At 32.1% G+C, this 12,788-nt stretch overlaps 1 protein-coding gene across 1 annotated transcript; it reads left to right on the top strand.

Moving 5' to 3' along the window:
• Positions 1-4,653: 4,653 nt before the first annotated feature.
• On the top strand, positions 4,654-8,384 carry LOC127793916 (WRKY transcription factor 72A-like). The gene is made up of 5 exons (XM_052324706.1): positions 4,654-4,979; positions 5,586-5,654; positions 6,011-6,499; positions 6,624-6,737; positions 7,135-8,384. Exons 1-5 carry the CDS (start codon positions 4,872-4,874, stop codon positions 8,071-8,073), a joined length of 1,719 nt encoding a protein of 572 aa, XP_052180666.1. The 5' UTR covers positions 4,654-4,871; the 3' UTR covers positions 8,074-8,384.
• The last annotated feature ends 4,404 nt before the right edge of the window (positions 8,385-12,788 follow it).

Here is a 12,788-nt window from a genome sequence, read left to right as displayed (position 1 = left end):
AACGAGTTAATCACGAGTCACTAATAATCGGGCCAGCTTGCAAGCTAACGAACTAAGTTTCACTGAGCTCAAACTTGGCTCATTTACAAATCGAGTTTCAAGTTAAACTCAAGATCGTCTCGTTTATCTTAACGAACGAACTCGAACGAAATTTTGTCGAATCGAATATCGAGCTGAGTCCGAACGGCTTGACTCATTTACAACTCTAACCATTTCATATTTTGGTCTAGAAAACATTTTAATCTTATCTTGATACTCTCTTATATCTTGCTCATTTTAATAAACGTTACCTAGATATATAACTTATTATAGTATTGCTTAATTAATATAGGATTAAAATTTATAGATAAAATTAATAATTTTTAAAAGAATTTTAATTTAAAATTGATAAATTTTTCAAAGTTTATTATTTCTTTGGTAATTAATTACCCCCTTTTTTATATAATTTATCCTTGAACAAGTCATGAAATCAGTCTAGTTCCACCGATCAAATAATTATGCAGGATTTATCATACAACTTCTTATATAATTACTTGTTTGTACGTAACATTTTGGGTGATAGCGATATTTTTCTCTAAAATAGTGGCACACCAAAAGCTCTTTAAATGGAGACATAAGGCTATTTCGGATAGCCCCTCTTCTTGGACCGTGATTCCTTTTTACCATTGGGCATGCATGCTGGTTGAAAGAGAAGGCCTAATCCTCCTAAGCCCTACCTATGCCTTCTAAACCCTAAATTCTATACCCATATATTTCGGATAACCATAAATTTTTGTGGACGCCATGGCTTTGGCAACTTCTCCTGTCGCTAGTTCAAGTTGGATGATCTTCACGATCACGTCATAAAGCTTGACTAGCTAGATATTATTTTAGATGCTCTATCTTGATGTCTTTCGTTATTGCCCTTTGAATTGATTTGTTGCTTCTGTTTTGCCTTTAAAGCCTTGGTCTTGCAGTTCAAAGATCTCTTCCCCAGTATAGCCTTTGATTAGCTGGTTGGTTATTCAAAGTTTTCTCTTGAAAAAATAAAAAAATATATATATAAGATTGACTATTTTCAATTCAGCCTACACTTATGTTTTATAAGACATATTACGAAATATTTTAAATATATTTAACAACTTTTTATTCCTATACACTTTATTAAAAGATGTTTAAATATTTCATAAGTCGGAAAAAAAAAAAAAAATCTTATTTTATTGTATATATATATATATATATTATTATAAAAAAACGTGTGAAGATGGCATTTCCCTTTAATTCACTCAAGTTAAAGAACAGAATTGGCTAGCTAGGAAAATATCTTATTTGAAAGTAACCTATAGGAAACTAGCTAAAAGAATGAAGCCAAATTGCTATTATTATAAATTCTCAATTCATTGGCTGATCAGAGCCATTGACCTACTAATTCAGTAGAATAGCATTAATTAACACCACAAGTTAGCTTGAATGAATCACCAAGAATCTAGCTAGCTAGCTTGCATACGACCTAACTTTGTGCTATATTGTTTATTTAAGGTGTCCGGCTTTTAACTATACATATAACTTTGCAACAAAGAATTTTTTAGGTCATATTTACGAATAAATTAACCAATTTGTTACAATATCTAGTCGTTGGACTGAGATAATGGTTTTAATTAAATAAACTGTCATAGCAAGGTTTTATTGTATAAATAGTTGACCCAATATTATTAGGATCTCTAAACCTAGCTAGATCAATACATATATATATATAAATAATGTTGCGTGCATGTTTTGTATACAATCTCTCTTCTTTTCTCTATAGATCGATCTCCATGTAAAACAAACCATCATTTAACACGGATGAAGCCACGTTATAATTAAGTTACCATTTAATACCCTTAATTAAGTTGACAAATTAAGCAGGAGCTAATGCTATATACATGCAATTAAGTTTCCATCTCAATTATGCGTGGCACCTTTATCTTATAATTAATTTGATGGCCGTAAATGTTAGATTTATTATACAATTAATTGTCTAAACAAATAGCATGCATGTTTGGTTGGAGTCTTTATCTTTGTGTAAATAAAAGTATCCTTTTAGACGTTTGTGTTATTCGGTCCATAACAAAAACAAAAAAAAAAATGTTATTATATTTAATAAAGATATATTTTTCTATTGTGGAAAACAAGACATTTTTTATTGAATGATTAAATCTCTGATTAGAAAAGATAAAACTCAATTCTATTTTTTTAACGAAAAAACTTTAAAAAGATATTTTTTAAAATTTCTGAAAATAAATACTATTACCTTTTGAAATATAAAATATATGTCAGAAGATTTTTAATTATAAAATTTAAATTAATAAATAAAAAAATACTTCCTAACACTAAGCAGACCTTAATAGTATGAGAAGCACAAGCAATTTTTTTTTTTTTTTTTTTTTGGTGGAAAAATCAAAATTATCTCATTAAAGCAAACATTTTTACATTGATACCAACTACGACACTAAGTTAGAAATAGGTGTCATCTTGAAGGCGGACAATACATGAAATTAATTATTAAGAAGGAAGAAAAGGAGGTGAAAGCTATAATTCGTCTCTGGCGATCGAGCAAGTGGCTGTGCCTCCCTTTTGAATTTGACAAAAGAGTTGAAACTTGAAAGCTCAACTACTATAAATGTCAATGCATGCATGCTTACGTATCTATCTATGTACGTATATGTCATTGTATATAAGATATACAGAAAATTTTGCTGACTTTGTCTCCTCTTTTGTCTTGGGTTTTTTCTACACACACACATGTATATATATATATATATGTATTTCTCATCTTGGCTGCCGCCTGATTATGTCAAAGCCAATTAATCCGGCCGCCAGATTAATCCTCGGAGAGGCATAGCAAGTCAAAACTAGACAAAGTTCATCAAGCCGTATATAGAAATAAAACCCAGCGCAATTGTCCCAAGAATTTGATTTTTATACGAAAACGGCAGGTACGAAGTTCTTCAAAAGGGGCTGAAAAAGTAGTACAGATAAACCCGGAAATCAAGCAGTCTGACTGATGTTCTGTTCAGGAAATAAAACGAGATCTTAACGGTAATATAAATTAATTAACTGCCATAAACTTGATTTTTGACCTTTAATATATGGAGGTTAAAGACCAAGAAGAACTTTCGATCGTATGATGGAAGTCATCTCATGGCGACCCACACCTTGATTAGGGATTGTGACATGAACATACTATTAATCGTTCAAGATGTAAAGAGATGCCGGACAATTCAGGCAAGAATTCTTCTACTTTTAAGTTTCTTCAATAGAAACGTATTTATCTAAAGGTAGGTTTCGGACTGATCCGGCGCTATATATGCTTGCACAGCGAAGCTTCAAATTCCATAACGTGTCGAATGAAATTATATATTCAAAATATAAAAATATGCTATACATATATACTGACGATTTAATTAAAACTTTTAGTGTCAAAAGCAACTTTTGGTGACATGTTATATAGGCTGTTTGGGTAGCTAAATATTAATTGGTTCTTTTATTTCTAATGAGAGCAATGAATGTACTCTCCAGGGGGAGGCAAGGCGAGTGAATCGAAACCAATAATTAGATGTCAACTGGCTTGATCCCGAGAAAGGTTGATATTGGTTTGGTTAATTTGCGAAGCTACCCAAGCAGTGGATTGGTAGAGTTTAGATATTTCTTTGGGGCTTGTTTTGGTGGATATATATATATATATATTTATATTTTAGTGTTTAGTACTCTACCAAGGCACATGCGAGCATGTAATATTGTTGACTAGATTATAATGTTATTTTTGGTTAAAAAAATAATTAAGTTCTGGACCTTAAGAAATATATATGTGCAGAATAATAAGTCATAACTCAAGATATAATAATTAACATATAAAAGTTTTAGTAATAGTATCATATTTTTTTTTTTTCAATTTTAAACTGAATAATTTTATGATGAGAGATAAACCAAGTTCTTAAAGACAGAAAAAACTCCAATCCCTTCTCAAGTCTTCAACTCTCATGAGTAAAAATAATTATTGTTCTTTTTCTTTTTCTCTCTATCCCCAATCTTATTTAATTACAATTGGAGCCTAAAATCTCTCTGTCACTTATTTTTCAGGAAAAAAAATGTATTGAATGCATGGACATGCACAAACATGGCCATAGGATTATACATTTCCTTCGATATATAAAATAGAAGTATTGTATACACACACACACACTATATATATAATATATATATATTCATGTTGGGGAACTGACTTTGGCAGTGAGAAAGCATGGTTTCTGAGCTCAATCAGTGCCCAGCCGTCAAATCCACAGACGAAGTCAATAGTGTGGCCAACAAAGTTACCAGAGCAATACATCATCTTTGACCTTCGGACGATGAAAACCCTAGTCTTACAGCGATGATCATGGCCGTCCAAATGAACTCCGGTGACGCTGGATTAACACGACGGTGGGACAAGTTTGACTGGCGACCCATACCCATGTGACTTTTTCGATGTACGAAACTTCAATGATATAGCAACGTAAACCACGCGGCTGGGGACCGGTAATGGCGGCCAAATTAAACTCTCCCTCCTTCTCTCTGAAAAGTTATCTACATAAGACTTGAACGTTGAAATCAAATTCTTCAAGTTGTTAATTCTTTATGCGGGGAGAAGAAGAGAGAGTTTATAAAATCTATATATATATTTTTAATTATTAATTTGATTGGTTGGCAACTGGACCATTGACATTGTGTATATATGTGCTTGATTGGCGAAGCCATTTGGTTTGAATTAATATAAAGGAGTCAAATACAGCAGGCTCTCCTTATAAAAACATAAAGCAAAGCTCAAGATTTTCAAGAAAAGAAAATCATTACACAGAGAGAGAGAGAGAGCCATGGAAGCGGCTTTGAGAAATTCTGGCGAAGGAGGTGCTGATAAGGAAGAGAAAAGAGTTAAGCTGAGTCGAGACGAAGAAGGTTCCAAGGAAATGATTTTCCTCAAGGTTTCAGCTTCTTCTCCTCGATTCATTTGTGCCTTTCTGATCTGTTTCTCTTTTCTTTTCTTTTCTTTTTTGTTTTGTTTACGGTAGATAATTTTGCAGTAAGATGTGTTTGATATTGGATGAAATTGTTTTCACAACAATCGCAAACCTTAATTCATGGACTAACCTTGAAATTACCAAAAAATCCAGTGTTCATAATACATCTCGTAATGGCCATGATTTGTTCATAATCAATTGTTAAATTACTAGTCTTCGTGCAAAATTAAGCTTTGACTTTATGTAGGATCAATCAATAAATTCCTTTATTTTTCACAAGTCGATTCTAGAATTCTTCTAAAATGAAAAAAAACATGGTTCTTTTGGATGATTACATGAACTGGAAAATCAATGGTCATCCGAAAAGAATCAGGGCTTCTATCCCAGTGTCGTGACAGTTGAGTTTTTCTGATTCACCACAATCCACAAATATCACAATCAATCCAAATATTACCTTGATTTCTTGAATTTTGAGGACCACATATCTTAATTATTAGGAATATAGAGATAAATCTGCAGTACTATTCAAGCACTAACTCAACCGATTGACTGATTTTGTTTTTGCATCAGGCTAGAAATGAAAGAAGGGACCATGATCAGGATGATAAGAAGCCATCTTCCAATCGAATCGCCAATCAGGTAATTTAACAAAATTTGATGGTTCTTTAATTTGGATCTCCTAACCCTAGTCATGCATGCATCCTCCTCTATATATATCCTTTTAGGACTAAGAGCTGGACAAGAAAGAAAAATAAAATTTAATCTGTGGGATCCATAATATAAGTCTCATAATTAACTGTCTTTGATTTTTTCTTTTTCTTTCATCTCTAGCAACTGGAAAAATATGCTTATATATATGATCACTTTAACTAAAGGGTCCTGATGAAAATTACTCGTCCAAAGAAGGATCACCAATACAACATCGTATAGATGGCCAAAGAAAGCAAATTAATTTCTTAGTTAATCAAATGCATTTCCTTGTTTTGGAATTGAAGGGGGATCAGCTCGAATCTGCTAAGGCCGAAATGGGCGAGGTGAAGGAAGAAAACCAGAGACTAAGGACGTTTCTGAACCAAATTATGAAGGATTACCAGACCCTTCAGATGCAATACCACGACATTATGGGGCAAGAAGCTAAGGAGACCGACGAATCCGAGCTGGTTTCGCTCAGTCTTGGAAGAACTTCAAGTGATACTGGAAAGGATAACGAGAAGCCTACAAAGGGCAAAGAGGATGAAAAAGATGAAGAAGGCTTGGCTCTAGGTCTGGACTGCAAATTTGAAGCGTCTAAAACAGCAACAACTGAGACTAATTCACTGAAGCGAAGCCCTGAAAATAGCTCAGAAGTGAAGGAGGAAGCAGGAGAGAGTTGGCCGCCACAGAAGGTTGCAAAAACGATGAAAAATGAAGAAGATGAAGTTTCACAGCAGAACCCTGTGAAGAAGGCTAGGGTTTCTGTGAGAGTCAGATGCAATACCCCTACGGTTAGTATTAAATAATAGAGCAGTTTGTTTTCTTAAAAATTAAGGGTCAGGTTATTAATTAGTGAAGAAAGCAAGGATTAGTTAATATATAATTAACGTTGGATTTTGTTTTGTGAAAATTCAGATGAATGATGGGTGTCAGTGGAGAAAATATGGACAGAAGATAGCAAAAGGAAACCCGTGCCCTCGTGCATATTATCGCTGCACTGTTGCACCATCTTGTCCTGTAAGAAAGCAGGTATGGACCCATTGGACTAATCTGAACCAAAAAGCCTAGCTAGCTACTTGAATTACAAGTTTCAAGTCACAGAAAATTATTCAAGTTATTATTTTAATTCATAAATATTAAGAAATTCCTGATTAGGAAATGAATATGGATTTCTAGCAACAAAAAAACAAAAAGAAAAGAAAGAAAAACAGAATGAATTTGGATGCTGGAAAAGTTTAGAAAAATTGATGTGACATAACTTCTTCTCATACTAGCAAACAAGAAAACATATATAGCTCATGCATCACCCATATATTGGTAATGTGGTATCAACACAATATATCATTATGAAATAGTATAGTAAGTGAGTTTGTTGAAAGTGAACCACATTAATTAGAATTCTAAACACTTTGCTTATGCACTACAGGTCCAAAGATGTGCCCAGGATATGTCCATATTGACCACCACCTATGAAGGGACACACAACCATCCTCTTCCCATTTCCGCCACCGCCATGGCATCCACCACCTCCGCCGCTGCCTCCATGCTATTATCCGGTTCATCCAGCTCCGGAACAGCCCCCGGCTCGTCTGCCGGCGCCACCACTTCTACACCCAACTTCCATGGATTAAACTTCTATCTCTCCGATCACAGTTCAAAACCAAACCCATTCTACCTTCCCCACACTTCAATGTCATCGTCATCTTCATACCCAACAATCATTCTTGATCTCACGTCCCCCACCTCCTCTTCTCATTTTAACAAACTCTCCTCAAATTTCAATCCAAATCCAAGATATAATTCTTCCACCAATCTCAGTTTCAGTTCCTTGGAAGCCAACCCTCTACCAATTTCCTGGACCAATTCTGCCCTTAACTATGGCACCCAGCCCTATAACAAGAATGTTCCATTTGGATCATTGAACTTTGAAAGACTGCCTCAAGAAAGCTTCTATCACACTTTCATGCAGAAGAGTGACCCTAACCCTAATCCCAATCCCTCTCAAGAAGACACAATTGCAGCTGCAACAATGGCCATCACATCGGACCCAAGTTTTCAATCTGCTTTAGCAGCGGCTCTGACGTCAATCATCGGCACCGGAGGCAACCATGGAGGCGGCATTGGGAGCCAGATTGGAAGCAAACTTGGGCAGAATTTGAAGCTGGGTGAGCCCTTTCCAGTTGTTTCAAGCTTGCCATCAGCTACTGCAAATGGAAACAAATGCTCTTCAAGCTACTTGAACAGTAATTCTGCTTCAGCCACAAATTCTCAGCCTGGAAACATGATGCTTCTGCAGCCTCCACTGCCATTTTCGACCTCCAAGAGTAAATCTACTTCTCCTGGAGATAAAGACCATGTAATTTGATCCATTTTGCATGCTTGGGTATAGGAACTTTATTTATTCATTATTTTTCTTTTTTCGTATAGTTCTGATCTATATTGAAGCAAACCAATTAATGTTGCACAATGCCATAATTAGATTTTTTTTTTTTTTTTTTTTTTTTTGGGGGGTGGGGGGGGGGTTGGTACTGATGTATAATGAAGAAAATTGTGCGTGTACATGACATGGAAAACTTGGCTAACCACTTCTGTTTATGTATTCTCTGTTTTCTATTCTGTTGACCACTGATATATTTATTAATTAGTAAAACAGCAAGCAGATAATTTAATTTTATATGCTTTGAGTATCCATCTATGAGTTTTCATCTGATTATATATATATATATATATTTATACATATAGTTTTCATCTTGCTTATGTGTACCCACATCTACGATAAAGATGTTTTCTTTCCATGAAACAAGCAAAACGACTAAGTTAATTAAGTTTGGAACTTTTTTTATTTTATTTTTTTCTCTACTTGTCTCTCAACTAACCATACAAAGACTATCATATATGATCGGACAAATTCTTTACTAGATTAGTGATGGTATCATAAGCTCTAATTTCATCTCTTAAACTAAGATGAAGAGATGGCGGGACACCATGCATGTGAGATCTGGGGAGAGAGCATCCTAGGCTAACGGACTTGGACATGAGACCTAATTAAGCTTAAGTTTGTCAACACTTTTTTATCTATATATGATTAACACTAAGCTACCATCATGATAATAAAGTTTGATAGTTTTTTAACCGTTCTTAATTAAATAACTTCTCAAATCCCAATTAAGATGGGAATTAGATTTAAAGAAAATCAAATGTTTAGCAACGTACAAGGAGAAAACTCTATTAAATTTTTGTCTAGGGGGCGTTTGTGAAAATGAGCAAGATAAGAGGTATCAAAATAAGTTTGGAATGCATTCCGAATCAAAATATGAAATGATCAAGATAAGCCTGAAAAGCATTTCAAGATTTCTATCAGAGCGTTTGTTAAATTTTTTGGAATCCACTGATAATTGTATTTTTTCTTTTTATGTGTTTGTTAATGCATATGATAAGTATCAAGATAAGAGTTTTTTTTACCAAAATATCCCTATTACCAAATTTATGATTAAAATAGTATTTTATGATTAATATGAATTGTCAAAACAATTAAAATTAAAAATAATATTTTATTTTCTAAATTCATGATAAAAATAAATGTAAAAAGAGTTGAAAAGTAGAAATAATTATTGTTAGAATTATAATAACTCCACCTAGATAATTAAAAATGGCCAAAACATATTTTCATAATAGGTAATAAAATATAAAATTAAATAAAATAATTTAAAAATTGGTGAAAAGAATTATATTAGTTAATAAAATATATAGAGAGAGAGAAATTTAAATTTTAAAAATCAATGAAGTGAATAATGTCATTTAAAATTTAAAAATATATTAAATAATATTAATTATAAGAGTTAAATAAATAAGTTTTTTTAATAAATTTAAATATTTAAAATGTATTAAATGGCATTAATTATCTTATAAGGGGTATATAAGTAATTGAGTTTTATTTTGAAAGAGCCAGATAAATTTATCCGAGGGAGAAGGTCAGATAAATTTATCTTGAAATAGGGAGATAAGAGGTCACGTGAGGGGTTTTTTGGAAGTGATTAGATAAACTTAACAAATACGTTAAAAAGACCAAATATTCGGAATGCTTCTCATATCTGATATTTTCTCCTTCTTAACAAACACCCCTAACAAGAAGCCTCTTCGACATAGTTTTGAATGAGCATACATTAGTAATTTGAGAGATATTGCAATCAAATTATTGGAGTTGTATTTTCATAGAATGCCTTACAACTCGATGATATATTAGTATTCTTTAAGAATAAATGATCAATTATCTAGAATACTGAAAATTACTAGGCTTTTTCAATTTTGTGCGTTTAAAATATCTTTTAGTTTTTATGTTAAAAAGTTACATTATTTTAATTAAGTGAATTTCTGTGAGATTAATTATATGTAATCATAACCTTATTGAGACCAAATCATGCTAGAAGAGAAAATCATTAGGTATACGTAAGTAGTTTCAGCTTGGACAATAAAGTACTAAAATTGCACGTTTTCCTTGTAATTTATAATTTATAATAGTAGTTGTTATGTCCACTGCAAATTTTGTCACCTTCTATATATTTCTTCTCCGTTAATTAATGATTTGGTGAATGATGATAGACTAGGCAGCTGGGATTGAATAACCCTCATGAAGTGGCTTGAGATTGTTGTCGATTTGAAATTTTCTTTCTCTCGAATTCTAATGTTATTTTTAGATATTTATCTTGAGATATGTTGTCATTACGAAACTTGATATTGTTTTAAAATTTTTGTTTTGATATTTGATACTATCCAAGATTGCGAGAATGAAAGCAATTAACGGGTATGAGAAAGTCTCTGTGCAAATATTTTAATATTTAAATTAAATATTGTGCTAAAAATTATAGAGTAAATTTTATACCAATATAAAAAATGTATTTTTTATGGAATGAATGTCTGCTTATTTGTAGAGGTGAATGCAACAATCTTGAATCTTCTTGATTTGAAATTTTTTATAAATGATATTTATCTCAATATTCTAATATTTTATTAGAATTAATATTTTTAATAAATAATAATTATCCCTCTTGTACCAAGGTTTTATTAGAATTTCTAAAAAATAATGTATATTCTTTTTATGGGACTTTGGATGAGATTTGCATATATCGAAATTATTCAATTTGCGCGTTGCGGGACCCTCAATTAGGAAACTTTACACCTTTTTAGTTCAAAATATTGTTTTAGGTTTTTCTTGGACTTCTAATGTTTTGCCTATGACAACACAAATGAATATTATGAGTATGCAACTGCATGTATATATATATATATATATATATTATTGTCAATTTAATTAAATATATGGTATTATTATTTCTATCATGAATTAATATCTTGTAATTATCAAATAAAATTAAGATTTATTATTGTTGAAAGAGTTAGCTTAATAAGGGTGAATTAAGTTTTTTTACCCTTAAAAAAATTTTAAAGACCGAAGTAAAATAAAAATGTAAGCATAATAGATTTAGAGTGGTTCAACTTTAAAGCATAATCCACTATATTAGTTTCTCACCAATGATTTTGTTAAAACACAATTTTTATCTTTACCTTGTAAATTTTAAATAAGTTTAATTACTTAACCTTTACAAGTTGATTTTTTATCACTTGGGCCAGAAAGTTGAAAACCTAATCTCTTACTTAACCTTTACTTGATTAATTTGAAGAAGACAGAAACTTGTATTACATACTCAAGTACAAGGTTTACTTAATTGAGTATATCATCTTATCTTTACTTTATTATTCTTATACGTGTAATCAATTATTTTAAAATTACACTAATCATTACTCGATTATACATATGACTTACTTGATTGATTTTTACTTGAATGTTTTATTGATTTCTCACGGACTCGATCAAATACTCGATAATTTTGAACATACTACTCGATTAAATTTTTTTAAATAATTATAGTCATCATCATTGAAGCAAATTTATTAAAATTATTTTTTTATTAAATTAAAATATAAATTTCTCAACAATTATATATATTTTTATTGTTGTAGCTAGGCTAGCTTGCCCTCCTTGCTTTGCTAGTCAAGCTGGCTTTTACCAAGTCAAGTTGCTTCCTGTCAGTCAGCGTGGCATTGCATTTGCAGGAATACCAAATTAAAACAAATGGGATAATATGAGGGAATAAAGTAAGATCCAGTGATTTTTTTTGTTCCATCCAGACGAGACCGAGACGGAGACGGAGACGGATGCATGGCCATTGTGTTAGAACGGGAGGTATTATGGCACATATCATGAGAGGGGTGAATTTGTTATATTAAAAATTGAAGTAAAGAAATAGAGATATCAATCGTGTAAAAACAATCTTATTTTGTGAAAAGTAAATATGAAATTTTATAAATGAATGAATGAATTAAGTAGGGATAAAAATGCTAACATGAATAAATAAAAATAGGAAGTACAGAATATAAAAGATTTATAGTGGTTCGGCTTTTCAAACCTAATCCACTACCTTAGATACCCACTAAGGATTTTGAAACAAATTCACTATCAACCCCTTACTCAAACCGAATAGGTCCTCTAGTCTGTGACTAGGAAAAACGTACAAACCTCCCAATATAATGGGCTCTCTAGCTTACGCTAGGACAATTACAGTAATCGTGAATATGAGAGTCTAAGAGTACAAACTCTTAGTTGCAAGCTCTCTCCAACTGATAAATTTAAGCTTATAATGAATGTAACAGTGTATACAAAGCCTCAGAAATGTAAATACAGAGAGAGAAGATATTAATCGCTCGATGTAAAAATGAAAGCTCGGTGGTTGAAGATATTAAATGTTTTCCAACAACCTTCAATCGATTCTCCCAACCCATATTTATAGTTGATGGTAGATAGATCAAAAAATCCGATCGTTGTGGTGGTTGGGCGAGCATTAAATGCGCCAAAAACTAGCCGTTGTAATTTTCTGTGAAACACATAGTCGACAAATCAAATAGGTTAGTCGACTATTTTATCAAATAAAGCTAGTCATAATCGACAGACAGAAAAGCATAGTCGACTATCTTATAACACAAAAATTTCATAGTCGACAAATCTTTTTACATAGTCGACAGATC

The sequence above is a fragment of the Diospyros lotus genome, chromosome 2 (genome assembly GCF_014633365.1).
Source record: "Diospyros lotus cultivar Yz01 chromosome 2, ASM1463336v1, whole genome shotgun sequence".
Taxonomy (NCBI): Eukaryota; Viridiplantae; Streptophyta; class Magnoliopsida; order Ericales; family Ebenaceae; genus Diospyros; species Diospyros lotus.
This window is presented reverse-complemented; position numbering and strand designations above follow the sequence as displayed.

What these genes read in the sequence shown, in the direction of transcription:
- LOC127793916 (XM_052324706.1), top strand. Translation starts at nt 4,872, where the DNA reads ATGGAAGCGGCTTTGAGAAATTCTGGCGAAGGAGGTGCTGATAAGGAA. An exon ending in AGGAAATGATTTTCCTCAAG is followed by an intron (nt 4,980 to 5,585) that starts GTTTCAGCTTCT and finishes TTTTTGCATCAG; the next exon opens with GCTAGAAATGAAAGAAGGGA. An exon ending in TCAGATGCAATACCCCTACG is followed by an intron (nt 6,500 to 6,623) that starts GTTAGTATTAAA and finishes GTGAAAATTCAG; the next exon opens with ATGAATGATGGGTGTCAGTG.